General features: G+C 38.5%; 1 protein-coding gene across 4 annotated transcripts in view; it reads right to left on the reverse strand.

Annotated features, from left to right (window-relative positions):
- The window catches only part of ADCY1 (adenylate cyclase 1), a 164843-nt gene that overhangs the window by 27231 nt on the left and 111528 nt on the right, over window positions 1-26084 (reverse strand). For 2 of the 4 annotated variants that reach the window (XR_008464949.1, XM_054192166.1), the window contains exons 8-14: window positions 21760-21915; window positions 17849-18043; window positions 15363-15460; window positions 11955-12039; window positions 7965-8054; window positions 4814-5070; window positions 4059-4185 (exon numbers count right to left, since the gene is read on the reverse strand). Coding sequence is in view for 2 of the 4 variants with exons in the window: in XM_054192166.1 (XP_054048141.1) it covers window positions 4059-4185; window positions 4814-5070; window positions 7965-8054; window positions 11955-12039; window positions 15363-15460; window positions 17849-18043; window positions 21760-21915 (1008 nt within the window). In the remaining 2 variants the exon portion in view is untranslated. Of the gene's footprint in view, window positions 1-2234; window positions 2366-4058; window positions 4186-4813; window positions 5071-7964; window positions 8055-11954; window positions 12040-15362; window positions 15461-17848; window positions 18044-21759; window positions 21916-26084 lie in introns of those variants that run through there. The other 2 variants (XM_054192167.1, XR_008464950.1) reach the window with 2 other exon arrangements.

Below are 26084 nucleotides of genomic sequence, written 5' to 3' on the forward strand. Positions count from 1 at the left end.
GCAATGTCACTGACTGCAGCGTTATCACATGAAAATCCACTGTTTCAAGACATGGGTGAAAAAAAAGCTGGGCACTGGTGCCACAAAAACATCATCTTTGTACCTGAAGGTGTCACTAAAACCACAGGGAAGAGAACAATCACACTGCTTCTATAGGACTAGATTTTAAAGAGGAAATACAAGCACACCTGACAAGTCTTACCTGACAACTGTTAAACAGATATTTCTTAACAAGTGTCACATATTAGAAAAGACAGCTGAATGATATTCAAGTATTCCCTAAAGAATGCAACAATCAGTCATATCATTGTATTATTCTTATTTTCCTCCCCTGAGAAATCCAGGGTGAGCGAACAATTCCATTTTTTTTGGCAGTTTTCACTTCTTCATAAATTCATTGCTTGCATTTATTTTCCTTTTTTTTTCCCCCAGTTTTTTTGAATAATTTGCATAAGGAAAAGTGATTATAAGTCACAAATAACTAAAATGCTTCATATTTCCTAGTCACAGTTATTGTCATATGAGGCACACGGAGTTACTCAACAACGTTATGTAGAAAATGAAATTCTCCTCCCACTGCTTGTTAAAAAAACCCCACAAAGCCAATAGATATTTTCTGGAAATCTGTGATCTTCAGAAAGGTTAAATTTGGCACAGAAAAAAACCTAGACAAATCAACAGGAACCTATAACAGCATTGATGTGTGAGCAGTAAGTACAAATACAAATGTTTTAACAACTTATCATCAATCAGAAAAATCTATTTTTTCCACACGATGTACAAAAATCATACTGTATTATCTCTGTTCTGGTTACATAACCTAGATGCACGGAAATTAGATTAACTTTTCTTGAATCTGTATCATTTTTCTAAATCAGTTTTTCTTGTTTGAAATCTGCTTTTCCTCAAAACACATTTTTTTCCTGATATGGCAGACAAAATCTATGGAAATGGGTTTTCCTCTGACCTTAGCACAGACCACAGAACGTCTCTCTATATATTCTTATTAATAATTGTATTAATTCCAGAATACTTTCAGTGTTTAAAATATCATTTAGTTAGTACTAGACTGTTTGTTGTTCATGATGGAGTACATGAAAATAGATATGAAATCCTTTTTATCACAGTTTATGCCACAAATGGTTTTATACATCTGAGAATATTTTTAAAGGATTAGCCCCACAATGAGCCTTGCTAAAAGTATGCAAACGAGTGCTTACAGCTTCCAGAATAGCCCTTGAGTCTGAAATTCTCCCAATTGTAAGCAAGGTCCCTAAAAATGCACGTTGTATGATATTGGCACATCTTTCACGCGGCAGCAGCTGGTTATTGGGACACGTGAGTCTCCAGGTCGAGCAGTGGTTCATGCAATTAAGTGCTTGCACAAAGAACCAGCCTGCTCATTCTGTAAAACAGAAGAAAATCTCCATAGTCCCTGTGCACTAAGTCAATGGTCTTTCTAAAACTTCAGCTGCCACGAACGTAACCAAGTCAAGCGAACATGGTTCCATGGTAAGCAGTAGTGTGGCTGTAAAGAAACATGACCAAGAATGCTGTTTAACCACGTACAGGGTTCCTGCAGTACATCAGCTAGAGAAAACTGTCATTCAGGAAGGTGGTTTTTACCCTTGTCTCCTCTTAAAGATTGTTAAACAATTAGTAGCTTGGCGTTTGCTAACTCTTCAAAAGCAGTTTTAACATACAGATATTTCCAACCAGCCGTATTCCCAGACCTTTTAATACTCAGATTTTTACTATGCCAAAAAGTACAAAGGTAATGTTTTTTTTTTTACTTATCATTTGAATAGGTAAGCACCATAAGCACTTTTGTAACATCCATCACGATGATACTTCTGCATGTTATGTTAATTATCCCTTGTATTCAATATAATTTACAACCAACACACAGAGTGGAAACTAGGACAACATTCCTTACAATATGTTATCCATTATTATTTATTGTACAGGGAATGGAATCGAGAATGACAAGGGTATATACCCAGATCATCAAAGAGGCCAAACAACTACCCAGCATACTGATTTCAAAGAATGGTAGTTATGGTTATCCCTAGTTTCTGAATTTTCTACCTACACTGATTTTTTTTTTCCTTTCTGATTATTATCATGCAAATCTCACAGACAAGATGGTACCACATAAGTACCTGATTTGCAATCGAAAAGATCTGAAAATGGCATTTGATCTTCTCAGAGGAAAAGCACTTTTTGAAATGGTACCTGAAGATGCTGCTGGACATTACTGAAATTTGATAGGCATCCATATGTCTTAACTCCCCTTATTGTCCTTTGGAGTAAGTGCACAATGGTTTTAACAATAGTGGTAGACGACTAGGTATTTCTGTAAAACCTGGCCCCAAGAAAACAGAAAGAGTTTATATTTCTTCCTTTACTGTTGTCCAGTTCTGGTCTTTCAGCAGGCAACCATCCCGTTAGTTTCCTGTACTTGGTTTTTTAAAGCTAAATGATCACTAATTAAAAGCCAAGTTAAAACTAAGAATCTTTAAGCAGTACATTCCTTGCACAATTCACTGTGCAAGTCTCAATCGCTGGAATTATGAAAATCATTTGAGATGCTGGAACTCATTCTTGACCTGTTGAAAGACCACAGGATAGCAAAACACTATCTTTCTTCTTGCCATACAGAAGGCCTCGTATTCATGGCTCATACGGCACTCACATAGCTCCACCATATGCCAACTTATATAAAGATAGCTGCTATACAGCTAGTCATGTGCTGCACTGAGTTTCAAAGTGAGGGGATTTCTTTTTTTTTTCCATCTGAAAACTATATTTGGCACCACAGCAAGCGGAAACTATTATCAGTTTGTCCAAAACAAACTTCTGAGGCTGACAGGCACAGCGCTTATCAATACTGCAAGTCATAGGACAAAACTTGAATGAAGTGATCACGCATTGTTTACTCAGTTAAACAGCACAGAGTCCACAGAAATGATAGAACAAGATAAACTTAAATCATAATGGAGGTGGACATGATCTTGGAAATCAAGACAAAAAAACCCAAAAACAAACCAACAGAGCTTAACTGTTAGGTTGAAAACCTCTAAGAGTAGAAGATATTAAAGCTAGGTCATTCCTGATTCTCCATTCTAGGTAACACAGTAGAGTCAGGGATGTGTTTAACTCACGTGTTCCAGTCTTGATCTTACATGTAAAAGCAAGCACTGCAGTGATTTATACAGTCCCTTTAACAACATAGCAAACAGGATGTAGGTGAGAACAGGATGTGACCTCTCTGAACTACAAGAGTGTAAGATTTATCAGAAAGGAAACCTCCAAATTCCACCACAACAAACTTATATCTTCTTCAACTTTCTCCTTCCCTCAGCGGCCAGTGTGAAAACGCTTTGGAGGTGGGAATAGGACTGCTGAGAGGCATGACAGGAGGTAGACATTTCCTGATGCCCCTGCCTATGGCTAATATAATTTCTATAGGTTTTGCTGTGATTATGATCGTTAAGAAATATAGTTTCAAAAAAAGAAATGAAAAAGTCCATGTACTTGGTAACTAAATAATGTTCTGATCTTCCTATGGGAAAGAGTTCCATAGTTTCATTGTATGATATGGATATAAGTATTACCTTTTATCAGTTTTATTTGCTTCTTTTCAGTTTACCTGAACATCAATTTATTTTCATCCTTTTTTGGATTATAAAATGAAAAAACCCCACGGACTTAATTTCTTTTTTCTCAGTTTTATATTGCTAACAGTCAATTTCCCATGTTTTAAATTCTGTCTATTCATAATGCAGCTTAGATATAAATATATTACTTCATTATGATGCACTGTTAAGGAACAACTACAAACAAACAAAAAAATCACTTCTCCAAAGCAAATGAATTTTATAGGTCTGTGGAAAGAAAACTCTAATAATTTTTCTCTGTAAACCCCAACCGACATGAAAAATTTTGAAAGTGTCTTAGTCCAACTAATTCGTTCTGAAAGTACTTGTGAGCCCATTCAAAAATTCAGGCATCATTTTGTGTGCATGGCAACTAGAAAGACAAGTCTTATGACTTACCTGCACAGCCCAGAGGTAGTCCAGACGCAGCTTCAAGTCCACCTGTCTGGAATGCAGTGCCAAAGCACAAGAAAATAGCAAAATGGCTAGTATTGGTTCATAACCACGCATATAAAAGGAGCCACCCCTGAGAAATAAAAAGAAAGTAAATGGTTTGTTCCAGGTTTTCTAATACTTAACAGTGCATATTTTTAATATCAGATCTTCAGTTTAAACGTGTGTGTGTCCCTCATCACTAGCCTTTTCTGAAGAGGCTCATAAGGGCAGGGAGCTGGGTGACAGTAGATCCGATCACTGCATCACTTCAACATTCAACTTCTTAACAATTTTATAATGCTATACATTATTGTAACGTGTGTGCATGCTTTTAATTAGGATATATAAAAACACTCAAAAACTCAAAAGCTTAAACGAAATTGGAATTGGCTGAGGGCTGCTGAAATATGGGAGTGTTTAACAGTGTTTTTCTATTTCATATTATAATTAGATCGCAGTGTGCTCAGCTGAGGTATGTTAGCATGAAACTACAGAATAATGGGGCAACAGTTGCTAGTTCCCAAAAGCTGATGTCCTGTTGATGGATGTTACAACTCCTACAGTTGCTGGGGAGCGGATGGCTTAAGTATTTCTTATGCTCTACTGAGTATATATCCCTAAGCAACACTGAATGCTAGAGGACGATTCACAGATGAGTAGTCAGTGTCGTGACTATCTATACAGAAATACCCATTGCTTTAACTTCGCAAGATACCTACCCCACTGCTTTTCTGTAACCACTGAGTTCCAGAATAGCTATGTACAAAATTGTAACAAAAAGAAGGAGAATCATTTTTGGCAAGGAAGATACACGTAGAAATATTGCCAAGGTGAGAGTCCCCACTACACAGGAAAGAAAAGCATAGTGGGCTGTGTCACATGGAAGTTCATTCATTGTTTTATTTGTTCCACCAGGAGAAATGATAACTATTGAACTGCTGGAATTGGTATTCCAAACCCAAGGCATACAGCCAACCTAGAAGAGACAGGAGAGGTGAGAAGGGGAGAAAGTTAAATATGAAATAAACAGAAATGCAGCTGCTATGGGGGCTGACTGTAGTTTATTTCTCATTGGGAAAATATGGCTGTGGCATTCCATGCAGTTCCCTGCTCTAATTTCTCTCTCCTTTTCCTGTAAAGCTTTACTCAGTTTTAGGTGTGAGACACTCTTTGTTCATTAGATGCCAGTAAGGCCAACCAATTAAAGTCTGGGCTTAGTTGAATAGTTTCCCTCTCAGTGCTCAAACCCAAGAGAATCTCAAGCCAACATATTCCTTCAAAATTAAGGAACTTTAGTAAACATTTTATGCGCTGTGTGGGTGAGGGAGGTTCTTGCACAGAGCACGGAAACAAACGCGTCTGCTTTATTGACTATGTAAATTGCACCAATTTTAATTAATCAAATAGAAAATAAAACATATCGTAATCTTTGATTGAAAAGCTAAACATGAATAATATCTCTTCTCCACTTCAGAGCTACCTCTGCTATCTCATACAATTCAAATACAAGGCTTCATCTTTAATTATGCCTGCCATTTCCATTATCCAAGGAGTTCCATTTCCTCCCTAGACTGGTAAATAAAAAAAATGTTTTAGTTCATTTCGTATGGGAATTTGAGGAAATTTAACCTGCTTCTTCCAAAGGCAATGTCGTGTACACATCTCAGAGCTGTTACCCAAGGAAGGAAGGAATTTCTGGCAAACAGTGCAAGTCTCTAGAGCTCCAGTTTTAATTGCACTCCAACCTTTACCCCTTATGAAGGGAGAGGATAAGAGTTAGCATAAGCAGGGAGAGTGGGATGATAGTGTGAAATTGATTTTAACAGGCATCACCACATAAGCCCTGCCCTGTACTTAGGCTTCTCTTTTGAAGTGTGTTATTAGACCTTTTTATTTCATCCTAACCACTGATAATGAGATTTTATAGCATGCTGTAAAATAACCGACAGCCTGAAAGGTGATTAAGCAATATATTTTACAGGGTGTTGTAGTCATTTAAAAAGATGAGACATAACAGATAAAATGTGAGTTAAACCCATAATGGCTAACATTATGAAAAGAGATGAGAACGAGTGAAGTGAAAAACCCATTAAATATTATTTTGTTCAATACCCCTAAAAATGCTGTTCATACTAAACTCACCTGAAAACATGCGCATGCATGAGGGCTTCATAAATAATGTGCAATCCATCCAGGAAAACCACCATCTGCTCTACAGCTAAGAGTGAAACCTCTACACCTAGCACCTCTGCTAGCTGAGGATTCTGGAGGCATTATTTTGCAGGAACTAATAATTTCTACTGATTAAACATTTGCCCTAAGCATTTCAATGGTTACAGGCTATTTTTGCTTCAACAGAGGATAAAGTTATATTTGTGACCTATCCTAAGTTTGTAACTGAATGATCACTGCCTTGTTGGGAGGCCAGAACTTCTGAATTCTAATCTGCCTTGTTCTACCGGTGTTCAATGTTGCCTTATGCCTTTTGATGTCTGCTTCTCATTTTCACTGTCTTTCTGAGTGGCAAAAATGGTGCTTGTTTCATTTGGTCATAGTGTTACATCTACGGAGGCTGATGCACAAAGGTTCCAGCTGTCATAATATTCATCTCAATCCCGAAGTCAGATACACAGAACTTCCTGAGATGCTAGCTAGCCTGGAGGCCCTGCACATCTCTATGCATTTTGGGCTTATATGCGCATTAGGAACCACATATTTGCCTGTGCGCTCTTAGGGCTGTGTGTTATTCGCATGCCTGTTGTTCTGGAATTCCCAGAAATCTACGAATATCAGTTATACTTGGTAATAATCAGTAATACTCAGGACACTGGAATTCACAGGCAAGGGATCCTCTGCCCATTTAGTTCATGGGGATCGGCGTGGTAGATGTTCTCAGGGTGGGTCCAGGGAAGAGTGAATAGACAAAATACAAAATAAGGGGCTTGGCATCTCAGTTAGCACTGTGAATTGCTCATGAAATCACTGTCTTTCTATTGGTCAGAACATAATACCTAAATCCCGCAGAGAGGCATGATTTGAGACATCTGTCTTCTCAGCATTTCCAATTGTGTTCAGCGTGCTATTTTTGTGAGGATTCTTTCCTTTGGGTACCCTAACATGTTTAATTCATTAGCATTAGCAGCCAAAATGCTGAAATCAAGTGCTAGGAATTTGACAAGGCAACCAAATGCCAAATACTTAGGTGGATGTTTAAATCCCATTTGACATTCAAGTCCACCATGTAGAACTAGCTGCTCATCTACAGTAAAAGAAGCTCAATTTTCAGAAGCAAGTTCACTTCATAGAAGACAAGCTTCCTAGACATTATATGTGAATGGATCATGTAAGTAGCACAAAGCAAGCACCCCTTTTCATTATGCAATACTGTCCATGTTTTAAGATCTCGTTGTCTTTTCTGATCTGTCTGGACTAAAAATATCTCCCTGTTATTACACACAAATATGTTCTATAAGTTGCCACATAGAACTAAGTAATGTTGTTTGACGCCGTGCCTTGTCTGTCACAAAATACTAGCCATTGAACTAGGAAGCAAGTTGAACATTTAAAAATAGTTTTCCCATGAAGTACATGACATCAGCAGACTATGTGATACTAATGTTTGATATAAAAATTTATATAGCTGTTGACTAGGTATTACCTGTGTCATTTGCTCATAGCTTTGCCATTCCTAATTCAACATCCTGACTCAGGGCAGTGAAAGTTCAAATTATAGCAAAGGGCTTTAACTTTGAAGAAACATGTTCTGCAAGTATGAATAATAAAAAGAGTAGGAATTCACCAGACAAGAATATGGTATGTTGTTCTTTAAACAGAACGCTAAATTAAGCAATATTTGATTTAAATACTCACCACACATCCTTGAGCCACGGAGTATATTAAGATCACAATAAAAATACACAAAATGGTACGAATTTGTATTGTCAGGCACCCTGGAAAACACTAAGGATCAAAAAAAAAAAGATTTACAGATAAAGATTTAAAAATATTGTTTAAAGTGGGGTTGTTACTTTTTTGTAGTGTATAAAAAGAAGTCAATAAGGGATACAGAAATTTTGCCTGCACTGTAACTTATGAAACAAGCACGTGTTGTGTACATTATTGTGTACATGTGTTTTAATGGTAATTGCATTTTTTGGGTAATAAATGTGAAATTATTATTACTATATTATTTTGTACTATAATTAAAACTCTTTGAAAGGTTAGTGGGATGTCTGCTCATAATGCAAATAATAAATTCGGATGGCATTTGATTTTGTTCCCATGGGGAAAATACCCAAAGCATCTTTTGCCTTGCAAATTATCAGCTACAAATAGTGACCCAGGAGAACATACTGTGGTAGCATTGAATTTTGGAGTGTTATTTGTGTCTTCTGCTATAACAGTCACATTAAATGCCAGGGTGGTTTTAATTATCAGGACTCATCAAAAATATTGAATTTGTCAGAGCAGAAAGAGCAGCAGAGAATAAAAGTCTGGTGGAATGGAGTCTTGTGACTCTCTTGCTCATCTCCATTTTTACCCTGATTCCATCACTGTGAAGTGTGAAGTGCTTGCTGCTGTGAACATATACAAAGCCAGTGACAGAAGGTGAGAGAGGAAGGGTAAGTTTGTCAGGCTCTAGTACTTATGCTTGTCCTAGTCATACTGATCGACTCAGCTATCAGGGAAAGCTGCTTTCCTTCTTTTCTCCTTGCATTAAGAATGTAGAATCTATTATCTACTGGATCCATGGTACGTCTTTCAGACCACAGGAGTTCTTCCAGTGACTTCAGGGACAAGAATCAACTCCAGAAAATAATCAGATTTAAAGGGGGAACAATCCTGTTCCCCTAAAAGGAGGAGGCTCAGACTTATCAAGGCTGGATTTGACTTATGATCAAATGGAGCAAGCAAACACCTAATTGGATGAAAGTCACCAGTCCTGAAGAAAAGCTGTTCATTTCATGGGTATCATCAACAGCAAAAGCATAGCTTCCAGCAGGCAGCAAAGTACCCAAAGAGAGGGGATTCTGTGGCCTTGGCACAATACAAATCATATACTGAAATTCCTCCCTTCCCTTTCACATATGCAGAGACATTTCCTCTGTATGTGTGACCATGAATTAAAGGTCTGAGATAGTTATAGGTGAATCAACTTCATCTTCATAGGTGAAACATGAGAATTCATCAATTACAGAAAAAAACAAAAAACCATGCGTGATCTGCAAATACATTATGGCTTCAGTATGGATTAAGTCCATGTAAATGTAGGTGGGGAACAACCAATGTAATATCAATAGTAGATTAATATAAGCATATAAGGACCTGGGTTGACTGCCTACACCAGAAACCAGTTTAACTGTTAGTCAGCATCAGTAAAATAGATTGGTATACCCACAGTCTATCACCTCTAATAAAACAGTGAGCATATTGTAGAACAAAACCCTTGAATTGTAAGATTCTCACATTGAAAAGCTGTGTCTCAATGGAGGGGATATAGCAGTGTCTAAAATTACACTATGAAAAAAAAGATTGACGATTTCTGCATTTATTCAACATTATCATACAGTTCAGGTTGGAAGGGACCTCAAGGGGCCCAAAAGTACTGTCTGCCTTGACCCCCAGGGCCATTTCTGCAGAGCTGGTCAGTCCTCAGCCTGTGTCATTGCAGGGAGTTCCTCCTTCTCAGGGCCTGGACTTCGCATTTATCCATGCTGTATTTCATAAGACTCCTGTTGGCCCATTCTGCCAACCTATCGAGGTCCCACTTAATGGTCATCCTGACCGTGTGTTGGCTGTTACCCCGGAACTGGAGTCACCTGAAAACTTTACATGACTATACTCCATGTCCTTCTCCAGGTCATTGCCAAAAATGTTTAACAGGACAGGTTAACTCCTGTGGTACCCCACTTATTATTGGCTTCCAGGTACAGTATGACCATAAACTGCTATGCTCTGAATGTGATCATACAGACGGTTTTTTAGTCATCAAGTTGTCCAACCAACTAGACCAAAATCCTATGCATACATGAGGTGGAACATGTGTGGTTTTAGCCATATAAATAAAATACAAAACAATAATTTTGTTTGAAGGAAATATATGTATTTCATTAATTAAATTTGCAACCAAATAAGTTATCTCCTGTTTGTTAAATAGAGAATCCCCATAGTTCAAAGGTCATGCTGCATGGTTAATTCAAAGACACATTGCATAGATTTTTTTTTTGGTGTGTGGTACGTATATGTTCTAAATGTTGACATGCTAGACTATTGGGTTAAAAAGGAAAATAAACCTTTAAAAGGTAAGGTATGAGACATGCCTGAATTAAAACTCTGACTGACGCTTCAAAGATTTAAACTTCTGACTTCTGGTCATTCTAAGATTGCATCTGCGTTTTTATAATAGCATAGCATTTTCTTTATTTTCTTTTATTTGGGGAATTTTTATTAACAAAGTAAGTACTGTCAGATCGCCCACATGCTAGGAAACAGATACAGTAAAACATTATCATAGTGGTTTTATGAGTGAGGTATTTGATGCTAAAGCATGGAGAAGTTGAGTCACCTGTCCAGTGTAAAAAAGAAAATAAGTGCCAGAAGATTGATTAAAATAGGGGAATGACCGGTTTACAATTATATATTCATTATATATAGCATATTAATTATCTTTTATTTATTACATAAGACAAATTTTCACCACAAAAATTCAAACTGCAATATTCTGAGTTTTTATATTTTTTTATTTTTCTAATGCTGGATTTGATCCTGTAAGGTACTGAACCTCTAGAGAAACCTGGAATAAATTCAAATTCTGTTGACTGCCAAAACAGCTGGAACAAATCTTAAGTTTGCACTAGCCCCAGGGAAATGGCATAAAAGGGAGTGTTTTCCTACAAACTTCATCTGTGTTTCTACTGTCCATAGACAGAACAACAGATGATAAACTACTGTGCCTTTAGGAAACAAAAGAGATCATCAAAATTACTACCAAATAATTGTGTAAGTTTATAAATACAGACCTGCTCTGTACAGGATACTCTGCTAATACACTATTAATGTTTCCATGAAAACAGTTACTTTCCTCCTGCCAAAGGGCATTTTTTCTTAACTAAAAATTAATGTGTGCTAATCAGCAAAGCTGATTAACTGTGTAGGTGTTTTCTGCTGATATTTGTCCAAAAAGACTAAATTTAGATTAAGCCACTACAGATTTCTTTCATCAGAAAATTAGTCTGTAGATGCTTTATTCTGATCTGGCAGATCTAGTTCTCTCCTACAACAACCGCATGTCTTTCTGCATCATTACTGTTGTGAAAATGGAATGCGGGAGAATTAATCATTACTAAAAGTTTTGGAAAGGTCAACGGTTGCGTGTGCAAAACATTGTGCTTTACCATCAAAACAGATGCTGCTTTGGTAGGAAAAGTTTTGAAAACAGAGGGGGAGTTAGCAGGACTTTACACCCAGATACCAGTCAGAACGGAAGGGAGAACTAGTGTGTTTTGTAGTCAGAAAGGGGAAAAAGTCAGGTTAAAGCAGCTGTTTATCTTAACGCTGTAACGATTCATTAGCTAGTCATAGGTGTTCAGGGAAGATGTCGCAAAAAAGACAAAAAGCATAGCATTAATGGAACTGAATGCTACACTGCTGTAACAATTACTGATGTAAAAGGTCTGCTTTCAGGTGAGCCATCTTTGTTTTTGAAGTGCCTAATACATTACTCAGCAATGAACTCGGAAAGCACATAGATTTCAGACTCTGTGAATCTGTGAAACATGCACTGATGGCTTCATATTCCAAAGGACAAAGAAAGCATAGCCACCAAAAGGAAAAATAGTCATAAAATCTTAAATCACTTACTTGTACTCGTGTGACATGTAGGTACATAATACAAGCCACTAGGAAGCATATGCAGAACACCAGGAGAACAAGAACTACGGTACTCCTAGAATCAAAACACAATAGAAGTAAAGCAATGCAACGCAATAGCGGATGAGAACAAGCAGCACTGGCATCCTTCTGAAATGGTATTTTGGATGAATGGTGGAGGATCTCCCCCTCACCCTTGCTCCAATAGTAACAGTCACAGAGGAAATTTCACAGTGAAATGCACTGCTCTCAAGAATGAGAAATCAATAAATGCTCTCGTACATGGTGCCCTCTGGCCTCAGCAAGGAGATCAAAGCACCTCAAAAATTCAACTGCATGGTGTGTCACAAGAGACACTTTCTAATTGTAGGCTAGTGCAGAATATTCAGCATGATGACTCTTATAAATGGAGTGTGTAACCCAATTACTTGGCCTTGGCAGCTGTGTTACAGTTACCAGATGCATTTCCCTTGTAATCTCTCCCCAAAGATTCAGAAATCAGAGGTCAGTCAACTCAGTCACTTATCAAGTCAAACAAAATCAAACAAGACTGCGATCCCTTCTAATGAAACAAAGTAACTCCTTCCTTTTGAGCCTTCCTCAATGGTCAGAAAAATCGTAGGTTTCAATTCTTAATCTTGCCTTTCCTGATCTTTCAAAATAGGCTTGCTCTTCATTAGAAGAGGGGTGCAGACCAAGCACTTCCCTCCTCCAAAAAACCTGTGTTATTGGAACAGGACCTTGTGGATGTGAGCAAGCTGGCAAAAAATAAGTCCACCGGTGATGGTGCTTTGATTTATGCTCAGGGACAGCCTGGCACCAAGACAGCCATGGAACCAGGACCGTATGAGAGCAGCATAACAGGATCTTCACACCTTCTTTTCTAGTCTTGTGATAACAACCCAGCCAGCACAGAAGATGCGAGCTATAGCTGCAGGTATATATGTATCTATGCCCTTGACCACCACTGGGGAAAGATTGCTTATATAGAGTTTCTAACAGTGAAAGACAAAAGCGCAATTATTCTGCTGTAGAATTTCTCAGTATTTGGCTTTGATTTCCAATTCATGTAACAATTCTCACCAATACACAAACAGGGAAAATTCTGTCATGTAGTATGGAATATGCAGAATGGGGAGGTGACTAGATGCTCTTAGTGTGGGTTCTGAATACAAGTATTAATAGGCAGCAGTCTCTCCTGTGCTTTTAGAGAATTTACTTGTATTTGGGATGGTAGTATGCTAGAAAAAAATGCAGGGGATATGATTGCAATAGTGTCTTTTAAGGCAGCAACAGCCAGCAACTGACACTAGTGCTGAGTGGGGACCCTGACAGAGATTTGGGTTGGCACCAGTAACAAAGGGCTACCTTGTTTTTTAAAAATAAGCCCAGCATAAGATACCAGAAAGGTTCATCATCATGGCTTTTAGTGGCTACGTTGCATGTGTGCCTCCATAACTGGCCAGCTTAGGTTGACAGGAACATAGCCTTACTTTCACCAACTCCATCTGGGGATACAAAGTATGTCCTTAGCTGAGAAGCTGTTTTGCTCAGATGACCATAGGAATCACGAGAATCTCAAGACCATTGCTTTCTGTGTATTTATGCAGCAACTGTCTTTTTTACAACATTTTCTTGTCTCTAGATTTTGAACCTCCTCTTTGGAATATTGTGATACGTGTCAAACACCATTATTATTACTTTTCCCATTAAAATAACACATTACACTTCTTGGCTTTTGCGTTCTCTTGTCATACTTACAATTACTTTGGCAATCTAAAGAGCAACTTAAAGCTCCAAGTTCTGTGGAGAGGGGAAATTTTCCAATACTTCCAAAGTTTTAGTCTAGCTCATGGTTGCATCTGTGTCACAGTGAGGGAAGAGCCCAAGAAGACTAGTAATTTGGTTGTCTGAAGCCACCACCAACAGGCACTGGAAGAGAGAACTTAAGACCTTTCAGTGGGTGGCTTTTCTAACTAACCCAGTGATGAACCAGTTCATCTTCATGGCCTTCAGTGGTCATGTTCTACTAGAGCCTGTGTGTCTGCCAGGTCAGAGCTTAAATTGAATCTCTGTCCAGCCATTTTCTAAATGTCAGTACTTTTTGGAAAGGTTGCCAGCTATGACAACATAGGATTTTTGGAAATCCATTCTAGTTTCAACTACGCTAATACTCTTTGTCTCTCCTTGCTCTAAATTGCCATGTACTGCAGCTGGGCTTTCCTTTAGAAGTAGGCGAAGGAGTTCTTAATTATGTTCCAATTAGTCGTCATAGGTCGTTAGTCTGGAAATTACATGATTTTTGTAAATGACACTGAATTCTTCAGAAGAAAGGTGTTACATAACAAATTTAAATCATGATTATTCTTATTAAAATAAAAAAAGGTGTTTCTCAAACTTTCAATTAGAAATAATAGAATATGGGTGTAAGTACTATTCTGACTGATTTGTGAAGAGAAAACACCAGAATTTAAAATGGGATTTTCAAAAGCATTATCCTGTGGCCAGTTCTATTCCCATTGAAATCCCAATAATTAGTAAAAGTGAGAGAAGCTTATTTTGTATGGTTTGAATTTCTCATCTGAAAAAGCTTATTACTAATCATTTTTATCCTCTGAACGCAATTACATTTCCTTACTATAACCCTTATTATTTGAAAGTTAAGTATAATTTTTTTTTTTATTTAGTAAGCATTCACATAGAATTGACAAAATCTAAAATAATCACTAAACTATATCACTCAACAATAGGCACCAGACAACCCCCAAATACATCATGAGTATTTGGTTATGTCTGCTTTAGTGCACACAAGGTCTGACCGCAACTCGTGGGAATGGCCAAACTATGCACTAGGCAGTTTGTGTAGTGATAGCATTGATACCAAACACCTCAATGCAGGTTGAATGTGGTTGAAATGTGGGTTGAAAAGCTGGATGGATACTTCAGTACTTAGTTTCTCTTAAGCTCTGTATAGTTTTATCTATGTTGCTATCAATACCTGAAGTACCTCATCCAAAGCCAGCAGAAACACATTTAGAAAAACTGCAGTAACACCTTTGTTTGTAGTTTAAAAAGCTGTAGCACATTACAGCTTTAAATAAGTTCAGAGGATTTCAGTGTTTTGTCTTCTAAGTGCATCCTTCTACCAAAAAGAAAAAAAAAAGAAAAAAAAAAGAAGAAAAAAGAAGAAAATAAAAAGAGAGAGACCAGGGAAGAAATCGTTCTAAATAAGATAGCAAAATGTCGATCCTTTGGACAAATGGAAGAGATAACAGTTAGACTGAGGGTATACCGACCTGGGTGCTACTTCCCATTCCAAAGACATTAATGTTTTGACCTGTGCAGGATGCTTGAAGATGTTCCAATTTTAATTATAATGGCAAAAAGACAGAAACTTACTGTGGTATTATTAGAAGGTAGACAAGGCCAAATAAGGCAGCTAGAATTAGTGAGAGAACTACAGCACTGGTGAAGTACTCATCCTGAAGCTGGTGGTACTATTAAAAGAAAGGAAGAAATGAAGACAGTGAATATTTTACACACCCAGCCACCCATGCTTGTCCACTCTTAGTAAGAACTATAGCCTAAAATAAAACAAGCCGCGACCAATTATACATACATACAAATAATCATTGCTTAATTCACACAAAAAAACCCAGATGAGGCAAGTCTACACAACATTTTCCTTGACAGGCTTCTGTCTCAGCTGCTCCTGATGGCCTCGCTGTTCAGTTTTTACCCTGTAACTAGTCAAATCTGGGTTAGGCTCAGACATAAGTTTATCTTTCGGAGTAAAAAGGATTCAGGCGTTTTGAACCAGAAGGAGGTGGCACTCCCTCCTCTCCACTTATTCATCACAAAAAAAAGGACAAAAACCTCGGCTGCCTTCAAGGAGTCCTGTAACCTTGGCTCCTCAGGACAGTCCAGTCCTGTTCAATCTGTTCATCAATAACCTGGATGAAGGGATAGAGTGCACCCTCAGCAAGTTTGCTGATGACACAAAGCTGGAGGGGATGGCTGACACAGCAGAAGGCTGTGCCGCCATACAGAGAGACCTGGACAGGCGGAGAGTTGGGCAGAGAGGAACCTTATGGAATTCAAGAAGGGCAAGTGTAGGGTGCTGCCCCTGGGGAGGAATAACCCCATGCACCAGCACAGGTTGGGGGCTGACCTGCTGGAGAGCAGCTCGGTGGAAAGAGACTTGGGAGCCCTGGTGGACAACAGGATGACCATAAGCCAGCAACGTGCCCTCGTGGCCAAGAAGGCCAATGGCATCCTGGGGTGCATCAAGAAGAGTGTAGCCAGCAGGTCGAGGGAGGTCATCCTCCCCCTCTACTCTGCCCTGGTGAGGCCGCACCTGGAGTACTGTGTCCAGTTCTGGGCTCCCCAGTTCAAGAAGGACAGGGAACTGCTGGAAAGGGTGCAGCAAAGGGCTACCAAGATGATTAGGGGACTGGAACACATCTCTTATGAAGAAAGGCTGAGGACTTGGGTCTTTTTAGTCTGGAAAAAAGAAGACTGAGGGGGGATCTTACCAATGCTTATAAATACTTAAAGGGTGGGTGTCAGGAGGATGGGGCCAGGCTCTTTTCAGTGGTGCCCAGTGACAGGACAAGAGGTAATGGGCACAAACTTGAACATAGGAAGTTCCATCTAAACATGAGGAGGAAGGTCTTTACTTTGAGGGTGGCAGAGCACTGGCACAGGCTGCCCAGAGAGGTGGTGGAGTCTCCGTCTCTGGAGACATTCAAAACCTGCCTGGACACGTTCCTGTGTAACCTGCACCAGGTGACCCTGCTCTGGCAGGGGGGTTGGACTAGATGATCTCCAGAGGTCTCTTCCAGCCCCCATCATTCTGTGATTCTGTGTAGTGAGTGGGTTGGAGGCAGCTGCTAATGAGAGACCTGGGCAGTTTTGAGCAGTTACTGTCTCTGATTCCACTAAGCCATCGTCCTTTATTTTTCAGAAGTGGAAATGCATGAGTGTTTTCTCAGAAAGACCCAAATTTCAATCTCATTTACAGGAAAAAACTTTCTTATTTTGAAAGAAAACAATTACAATTAAATAATAAGTCGCTGTGGAAACTTGAAATAAAAGTTAATAGTCAAAACCTTAAAGAAATTGAGCCCAATATGGCACACAGGCTTCTGACTCGAAACAGTAGTGACATGAGATCTTAGACTACTAAGTGACTTACAGTGGAAAAGTAAATGCTACTGCCAAATTAATCCAAAATTATATCACTTTTGCTTTTTCAAACACATAAACTAAAGTTTGGGGGTTTTCTTTTTCAATTAAAACAATTTGCATCTACAAACAAAATTCCTGCAAGATAGGAACAAACAGCTATACTTTGTCACCTAATATACATGCTTATAAGTCTGGAGTAAGTCCACTGCTTTCAGCAGAGTCACGCTGGCATAAGATCATAACCTTGCCCAGAGATTTAAGATTTTTTTATATTTTCTAGGACTGATGGGATCGATAGTTATCAGGCTACATATGCAGAGGGAAGCATCCTCCTGTCATTAACGCTCCTCCAGAGCAGACAAGTCAGTAGGCAGACACATTGCCACCAGACAGCATCAAACAGGTGATGCAGGTCAAGCATTTTGGAGAAGCAAAAGGATGGCCAAATCACAAGATATGTAACTTTATGGGGGAGCATCCTGGTGAGTAGCAAGATACTGATCTTTCTTTTTATCCCCTGCAATTGCTTCTATAGAAGGTGGAGATAATATGTCCCTCTTAACTGAGAGACAGACCAGAGGATTATTTAAAGATAGTGAGCAGAATTTAGATATCGTCTAAAAACAAACAAAAAATCCAGTGCTAGTTGGATCATTGTCAGTGAAATCAGTAAAAATAAATAAAACCCCCCTTACTTTATTTTCACGCTCAACTTGCTTATACTTCAGGGTAATGAAGTTCAAGTCAGCCATCTCAGACTCAGTTTGCCGGGCCTCTATCAAACGGCTGATGTATCTGTTTACTCGAGTTCCTGGAGTGTTGTATACAACATTGGTAGAAAAAGAGGAACGATTCCTGAGTTTTTCAGAGGCTGTCCTTAATGCTCTCCTCTGTAGCACAGACAAAGAAAGAAGCACATATAATATTAACATTGAAATTTTTCATTGCTGTTCATATTATCTCAAGCTCTCAGCCAGGATGAGAAATTCATTGAGCAGAGCAACTACAAAAGACAGAGATCTTATCTCTGTATGATTGCCATCTTTTAAAAGCTCCTTAGCTGAAATCCCGATTGCATTGAAATCAATGAGAAAACCACCACTATATTCCAGAATTTCAATTCTCATCTGCAGAAATTGTCTTCACGTACTTCCCTGACACTTCTCTGCCGCTGAGGAACTAATCAGTTTGATCTCAACCACTGTGACTTTACCTAGAAAAAAAATTAGAATCTTTTTCTTGATGGAAGATATGGAGTTCTGGATATCCTGAAGATAAAATAACCAGGCTTTTCATGACATAAAAGTCCTAGTGTCCAAGACTGTCTAGGTAACAATATATATTTTGAAAAGATAATTTTCCTTAACCTCTTGCACAATGACCATATGTGACTTCAGAGGGTCTGAAATCTCACGTGTTCCTATCTTTTAACTCACCCAAAGCGTCTTGCTTGTTAAGATCTCTTGGGTATGCCTTAAGTGCACTTGCAGATGCAGATGGAGCAGTCCAATAAATTATCAGAGCTAACCTGTGCCTCACTGGCATTAATTCCTCCATGGCTGAGACAGCACAACTGACAAGATGATCCCTCTTAGGCCTTTTCAGTGCAAAAGATTTATCACAGAGTGTTATCTGAAAGGGATTTTAGACAATCTGTCTCACTTTCCACAGAGAGCACTCTGAAGACGGTGAGCAGCACCTCAGCCACCCTGGCAGTAACCTTCAGTTGAGGGCACTCTAATCTAAATCATTATGGCTAGACCTGCACTAGTACGATTGCCCATGCCCCAGCACACTGAAAGGATCAGGGCCTTCACAACATGCTCTCCTAGATGCAGCCTTTTTAAAACACAGAGTGAAAAAGACGTAGGCCAATCTTATAAAAGAAAAAACAGTCACCTATTGGTGACATTGAGCAGGAAGAAAGACATCAATTGAATATCCTTTTCACCTCAAAAGGGGTAAAGCCTTACTTCCCAGAAGAGTTTTGACAGCCAAGCTCAGGCAAGTTGTACTCATTTTATCCAGATAAAGGAATACTTTTTTTTATATAACATCTGCAGAGTTCAGGAAGACAATTCAAAACGTTATGAAACGGCAAGTCTGCTCAGGGATAAGGACAAAGTTGGCTCAGGATATAATCAGTAGAGTCTGTCAGCAAGCAGTTACAAAAGCACAAAAAATTTGTCTCTTCAGAGCAGTCAGTACTTAATAGCCCATTCTTTAAAGGCTATACTACAAAATACCCTTTTAAACCAGATGGTAAAAAGAGGTGGCAAGAGCTATTGAAGTAACTCTGCAGGAATAGTGGTTTCTTGTCTTATTCCAGAAGAAGTAGTTCTCATGAGATCCTCATTAGTGAACAAACAGTGGACTACAGCAGTTCATTAGCTTATGTTATGTTCATTAGTTTATGTTATATGTGAATACTTATAAACAGTGGGAAAGGTTAGCGCTGACTAATATCTTAGTTTTCTGATTGTAAAGAAGAATGGACCTTAGCAAAGATAAAATAATTTTCCCAGTCCTGTTTTGCTGGCTTTATATGTAGAGAGCCGGTTATACAACCGTTAAATAATTATGAGGCTACTGGAAGCATTTTTCTTCAAACTACCAGATCCCATTACTTGTTAAGTTGTCCGTGGTCTAAGAACTAATTGTTTCATCATGAGAAATAATCTTGTGGACATACATGGATTAGAGCTTTCAAATCTGATCTTCTGGGTTTTGTTAACAGAGATCTTAAATTGCCAGCCAAACAACTATTCTAAATGCTTCTAAACAGAGATAAAGTTGTTTTCTTGCAGAAGACATTTGTCCCACAAGTTTGTAGGGAAACTGAGTGCTTTCAGGAATATTGTCAGGAATATAAAATTTTATTCTTCATAAAGATAAAGAACGATTAGTTAGCATATGTATTGCTTGAGGTGCAGCAGAAAGTACATCTTTGGGGATTTTTTATAATCCAAATTTAAGCCTATAGCATAATAATAGGTGTGAGCAAAACAGCACTTAAAAAAATAAAAGAAAATACTTCTTTGCTTTAAAATCTGAATGAGGGTAGATGATGGGAGCTGTTCTGATATATGGAATAAATTATACTATCTGTTCTGCCACTTAATCAAAATAGCTGTTGCTATACAGGTAATTATTGTCACTAGATCTCTTATTTTTATCTCTATTATTTTTTCACACAGTAGACTTACATTATGTCATATATGTGATCAAGATCCAGTATGTATATTTCTCAGAAATTAAATAAGTATCTGCTGCAGTAATGTACTGGCTTCAAAGCCTTTATAGCCATAGCTTGTTTTACACGATTTGGGGACTGATATTTCTGAAGAACCCCTGCATTGCAACACAGTGTATTTATATCAAACCCATATGTTATGCTCCACGATAAATGTTATGTATTAGGTACAAAAGCTCAGAACGACTGGTTCAGTTAAAGATAGCATGGTAGTACTTCACTGCAAATGTTTTGACATACGAAAATTTTCATCAGATCCCTAGCAACCCCATATCAGGAGTTTCTGTGTGTACTACCATATTTATACATATATACACACAAGGCACACTGTAAAGTATTGCATATGCTTCAAAGAATGTGGCCGTTACTTTTTTTAAATACTCAAAGAACAGTACTAATTCACCATTGGAAGGCCTTGTACATGGTAAATTTCAAAATCAAATCTGGAGTTTCTGATAGTCTTCACCGAAACTGTTTTAAATGAACTGAATGGACTTTTCTCCCCTTTTCCCATAGAAGAAACACAAGCACACGCAAAAACCAAAAAAAGAAAAGTTATAATGCTTTCTGAAATTAACATTGAGACTGAATCTTCAATAAGTGTTTATTATTAAACAAACAAACAAAAAAAGATGGCGCAATCAGTCAAGATGAAATACTGCTTCCAATGCAGCCCATGCCCTGCTTTGGAGTGCTGGTGGAGTGAACTATGTAATATTGCCACCTGCTGGCAAAGAAAAGGGAACAAGCAACTCTTCAAAAGCTCGTTTTTCCATAAACTTCTGGGTAGATCCGCACACAGGAGAGAAAGTAAACCAGGCTACTAGTACGTAAAGCACTTTTGAGTTATGGCAATACAAGCAATTCAAGAAAGCGGTATTTGTAGTCTTATTAGGGACTTTCGTATTTAGGATTTATGTTAGGGACTAAGAGGTCTTTTGGCTAATCCGTTGCCTTTCATTTTTTAGAGAACCATCTAAAGATACAAAATTATTCTGTTATTTTGCATTTGCTGCCATCAGCTTCAGACCGTGACGGACTCATGATGCAAAAGAACAGCTCTTGGTAACTGCAGAAAAAGCCTCAGAAATGCTAATTCCTGTGAAGGAAGTCCTTAACAGAAGCCATATAGGCCACCTGTGCTGCCTTGTTCAAGAGGAGCTCCAAATTGGAGGCCTGTTATAATTAAGTTTTGTCTTTATTGTGAGAAGGCTGAGGGCATTAGACAGCTCTAGCTCCACCAGAAACACCAGAAACTCCTCTAGCAGTTGGTCAGGTCACCCCATATGTTCTCAGAGCAAGTCTGCTTAATGCCGTCCCGGAAACGATGCCCAAAGAGAGCACATGGATTACCTTATCGTCATCCTCACATGTCATGACATTAGAGAAAGGGATCTCCGCTTTGAACATCTTACGACAGTGCATGAGCTGAACAAGCAGGTAGCAGACTGTCTTGAACTTCATTCTTTTAGCAGGCTTAATGTCTGAGAGAATCAGTCCAGGAAATATCTGTTGGTCAGAAAAATAATATTTATGACTGTATCACTATATTCCCACGCAGACATACAGACGTGCAGACATCTGCACCATCTAGTGGTCAGAACAAAGCAATGCATTTTGATAAACAGTCTATTTGCAGAGGAAGATTACTTCATATTTTTTTTAGCCTGAGATATAAAGAATCTATTGAACAGACAGGATTTTAACACACACTTAACATTTTGGGAACTGTTTTCTACATAGAAATGTAGACTATAAAAAAGGTCTATTAATGACAAACTCATAAAAGAGGCAATATTTGTATTTCTTTTACATTAAAATAAATTCTAGAAAAATACAGGAAAAAATAAGGAGGAAATTAGCATTTTTATTAACTGATGTTAAAAAAATATGATTTCAGTCTTTTTCTTATTTCCTTATTTTGTTACTTCAGCCACTGGTAAGCCCATTAAAATCAGAAGAGTACAGCTTTTGCTTTAAAGATACACTTACATACATGCCCTAAAAGGAGACTGTGAGGCATTTAGGTTGTATCTTACATCTTATTCCTTCAAAGCAAGAAGTGTTATACCACAGAGAAATATTCTCAAAGACTTGGATGTAATCTATTCCTTTTACCACAGAGCTCCCAGTTCAGCAAGGACAAATATTCTCTTGGTTAATTCTTAACCATGTATTTAACTCTTGACTTTAGTAAACTCCTAGCACATGTCCAGATGTTTTCACAGATCAGAATAAGAGTGATCCTTTATTCGACCCTCAGTATTTATACCAGTCTTATTCACGCTTTTGGCATGTGGAATGTGTAAATGGGAAATGTGGAAATGTCCCCATGGGACATTCCCCAAGGGGGAATGTGAAAATGGGAATGTGTAAATGGGAAATGGGAAATGTCCCCATGCCACCAGAGTATGGGAATTTAAGCTTGTAAAATTGATCTTTTCTGGAACAGCAAAATAAGGAAGCAGTAAATAAAGGTACAAAAGACAGAGAAAATCACACTCCAAAAATTTTATTCAAATGCTCTAAAACCCACAAATGGCACTGATGATTTGCTGTTTGGTCTTAACAGTACTGTGATTTACCAAAGCAGTTTACATCATTAATTCAATGAACAAGGAACGGAGAAGTAAGTAAACTGGAAGCATTAGTTTAATGCATGTTTTTGTGGATACCCAAATTTAGAGGGACAGGGTAAGTGACACCACTTATATTCTGAATGGCAACTTAGGTATTGGTTAGCTATGTTGTTTAACGCATACAGCTATGCACTTGCATTTTCTGGAGAATCAAGAGTATGTGCTATTGATCTACCAATACTCTGTTCAGTCTCTTACACTGTGTCTATGAAATGCAAAAATGGCTTGTGTATAAATACTTGCACATTTTTTATTAGCAGATGGATATGTTATAAATATATGACGTTTCAAACATGGAAAGGTGACTAGGTATGCACATGTACTTTATTGTGCACTGAAAGGTTGACTGAAGCCAGGTAGCATCACCAGCACTGTACTTCAGGGTCATAGAATCATAGAATCATAGAATTGCCAGGGTTGGAAGGGACCTTAAAGATCATCTAGTTCCAACCCCCCTGCCATGGGCAGGGACATCTCCTAGTGTATCTAGTGTGTGATCACTTGTATCAGTGATAGTTTAACAAAAGTCTCCATGAAGAGATTCTCAATATGAACCTTTTCTTTTGAGGGCTTTCTGGAAGAAGACTTACTGCTGTATTACAATAACCACATAGAAGATACAGTACAAGAATATGCACATACTAATCATCCTTTAGGTATTCCTAAGGACACCTAGTAGATAGTTGTTAGACTTGAGCATGTCAGATACGATCAGCTTTTGAGGTATCACTCCCAACAGCTAAAACGTACTTTTTGGACAGGTACTCCACTTACAAATTTTCCTAATGTAGCCATAATTCCTCTAGAAATACTGTATATTTTACTTCGTCTCCCTATCAACTATTTGATACAACAAAATTTAGCTGAAACTCCCTTCAGTTTCGCATTTTGCTTCTTTTTTTTTTTTTAAGACCCAGAGATAAAAAGGGAATACACAGATGTTTACAGGTGGACCACAATAACAGTTAGAGAGAAAGCAGAGCCAGGCTCATGCCAAAAATGCTCAGAAAAAGCACAAGAGACAATGAACATAGGCTGGACCAAGGAAAATTCCTATTCGATACAAAGAACGTTAAGTTTTAACTGTGAGGATGATCGTGCGCTGGAGCTGCCCAGAGAGGCTGCCGAATCTCCAGCCAGGGAAACTCTCAGCACTGACTCAGAGGAGCTGCCCTGAGCAACCTGCAATTTCAAAAGTAGTTCCAACTGTGAAGCTGGTCCTGCTTTGAGGAGGGAGGCTGACCACATGACCTCCAAAGGCCCCATCCGAATTCAGCTACTGTGGGATGCTACAAAAACGCGTGGAACGCGTAGAGCTACTATTCTTCGCAGCTGGCCAAGAACCTAACCACTCAAAGGGCATTGCAATACGCACAAGTAGGGCACACTGGCAGTTCTCAGATCATGTATAATTCTATATATATCTTTTTTTTTTTTTTTTTAAATCTAGTGGTTGCAGGACATAGATTCTCTACTGGGAATGAGGATTTTCCGTTCTACTAATATATATACATAATATCAAAAATACAAACAAAGGAATTGTCTCCCACTTTAATCTCACAAGTCATGTCCCTTTTTTATTATTACTTTTACAGCAGAACCATGGTTTTGACACAGTGAACCTCTCAGTGGAATATTTAAGTAATCGCACCTTCTGCTGTAAGCTTCTGATAAAGGCAAGAAATGCAGTACAGTCCGTTAAAACAGATTTTAAAAAACAAACCAAACCAAAAAGCCCAACCCCAATGTCTTTCACTCTGCCTTTTCTCTGAACTTGCTCCAGGCCAGCACTACAGGAAAGCTGGACTGCAGCATTCTCATTCCAGTTCATTTTGTCAATGCATTTTACTTTCACACTTCTTTTTGACCCTCAGGATCATCTCTTAACTCTGTTCGCTGTTCATTTGCTTCATAATATTAGGAAAGGTCTGTTGCAACGCAGCTGGCAAATAAGGTTAAGAGCTGGGATTTTCTAACAGAATACTCTGAAAGCAGCCAGACTATCTGCAGCTTTGTGAGCATCTTTAAGTATGCAGAAAACAAACAAGTGCTGATTAAAATTCTGGGAAAACACCCCAGTGTTTGAATCTCATGTAATACCCTGGTAAAGGATTCACTGGTGCTTATCTAGGATTCTCAGAAACAGCACCAGACTGTCTATATATCCCCTGACTATATTCAACCGCAATGCTTAAAATGGCCTGGGAAAGAAGATACTAATGTCATTCAAAACACATTTACAGACACCATAAATGCTATAGCATTATGTCTGTCTGTGCTTTCTATCTTCAGGCAGGCAGGACCATGCCTCTTGGTAGCAGTGTTTATTCCGTTGCTATCTGCAAACCATTTTCTCCTGAGATAGGTGAGCAAATGTTATTTGTTTTTTTTTCTTCTTATAGTTAAAATCATCAGACATTTAATTTTCCATCCTTTTCTCCTGCCTTTATGATACACTTTGTTTATCGCACCTCAGCTGTCTGTCAGGAAAGTACATTAGGGATTTTTACTAGCAAATAATACAGTTTCTATAAGACAAACTCTTGTTTTTCAGAATGGTGTGGCCACTTTCTCAACACCGATGTAGAAAAAGTTTTTAGCAGCTGTGAAGACTAAAACAATCTGTAGGAGATGAATAATAGAGCAAATCTTACATCAGCGCCCCACGCTTCTCCCTTCTAAAGATTCTACATTTCTGAAGGAAGAAAAAGAAGAGAAGAGAACGATGTTAGAGCACATAACTAATTCTACCATCATTGACCGCCCAAGCTGCGGGCTGTCACATTGATGATGATGCACTAGCAGCTTCACAGCAACTGCAGAAACAATCCTGAAGATGTAGAGCAACACACTCTGTAACACAAGCATCATTCCTCTGTCTGTGTTTGCTGGGTGGTAACACAAGTGGTCTATTTTCAGTGTCAGGGTGCATATATTCCAACAACTTGTGCGATGCAAAGTCTCAGGCACAGATCAGCCCCTGTCCAGATACAAGCTGGAGCTTCCATCAAAAGGCTGTGTGCCTATCTGTTAAATCAG

This window comes from Rissa tridactyla, chromosome 2 (assembly GCF_028500815.1).
Source record: "Rissa tridactyla isolate bRisTri1 chromosome 2, bRisTri1.patW.cur.20221130, whole genome shotgun sequence".
Taxonomy (NCBI): Eukaryota; Metazoa; Chordata; class Aves; order Charadriiformes; family Laridae; genus Rissa; species Rissa tridactyla.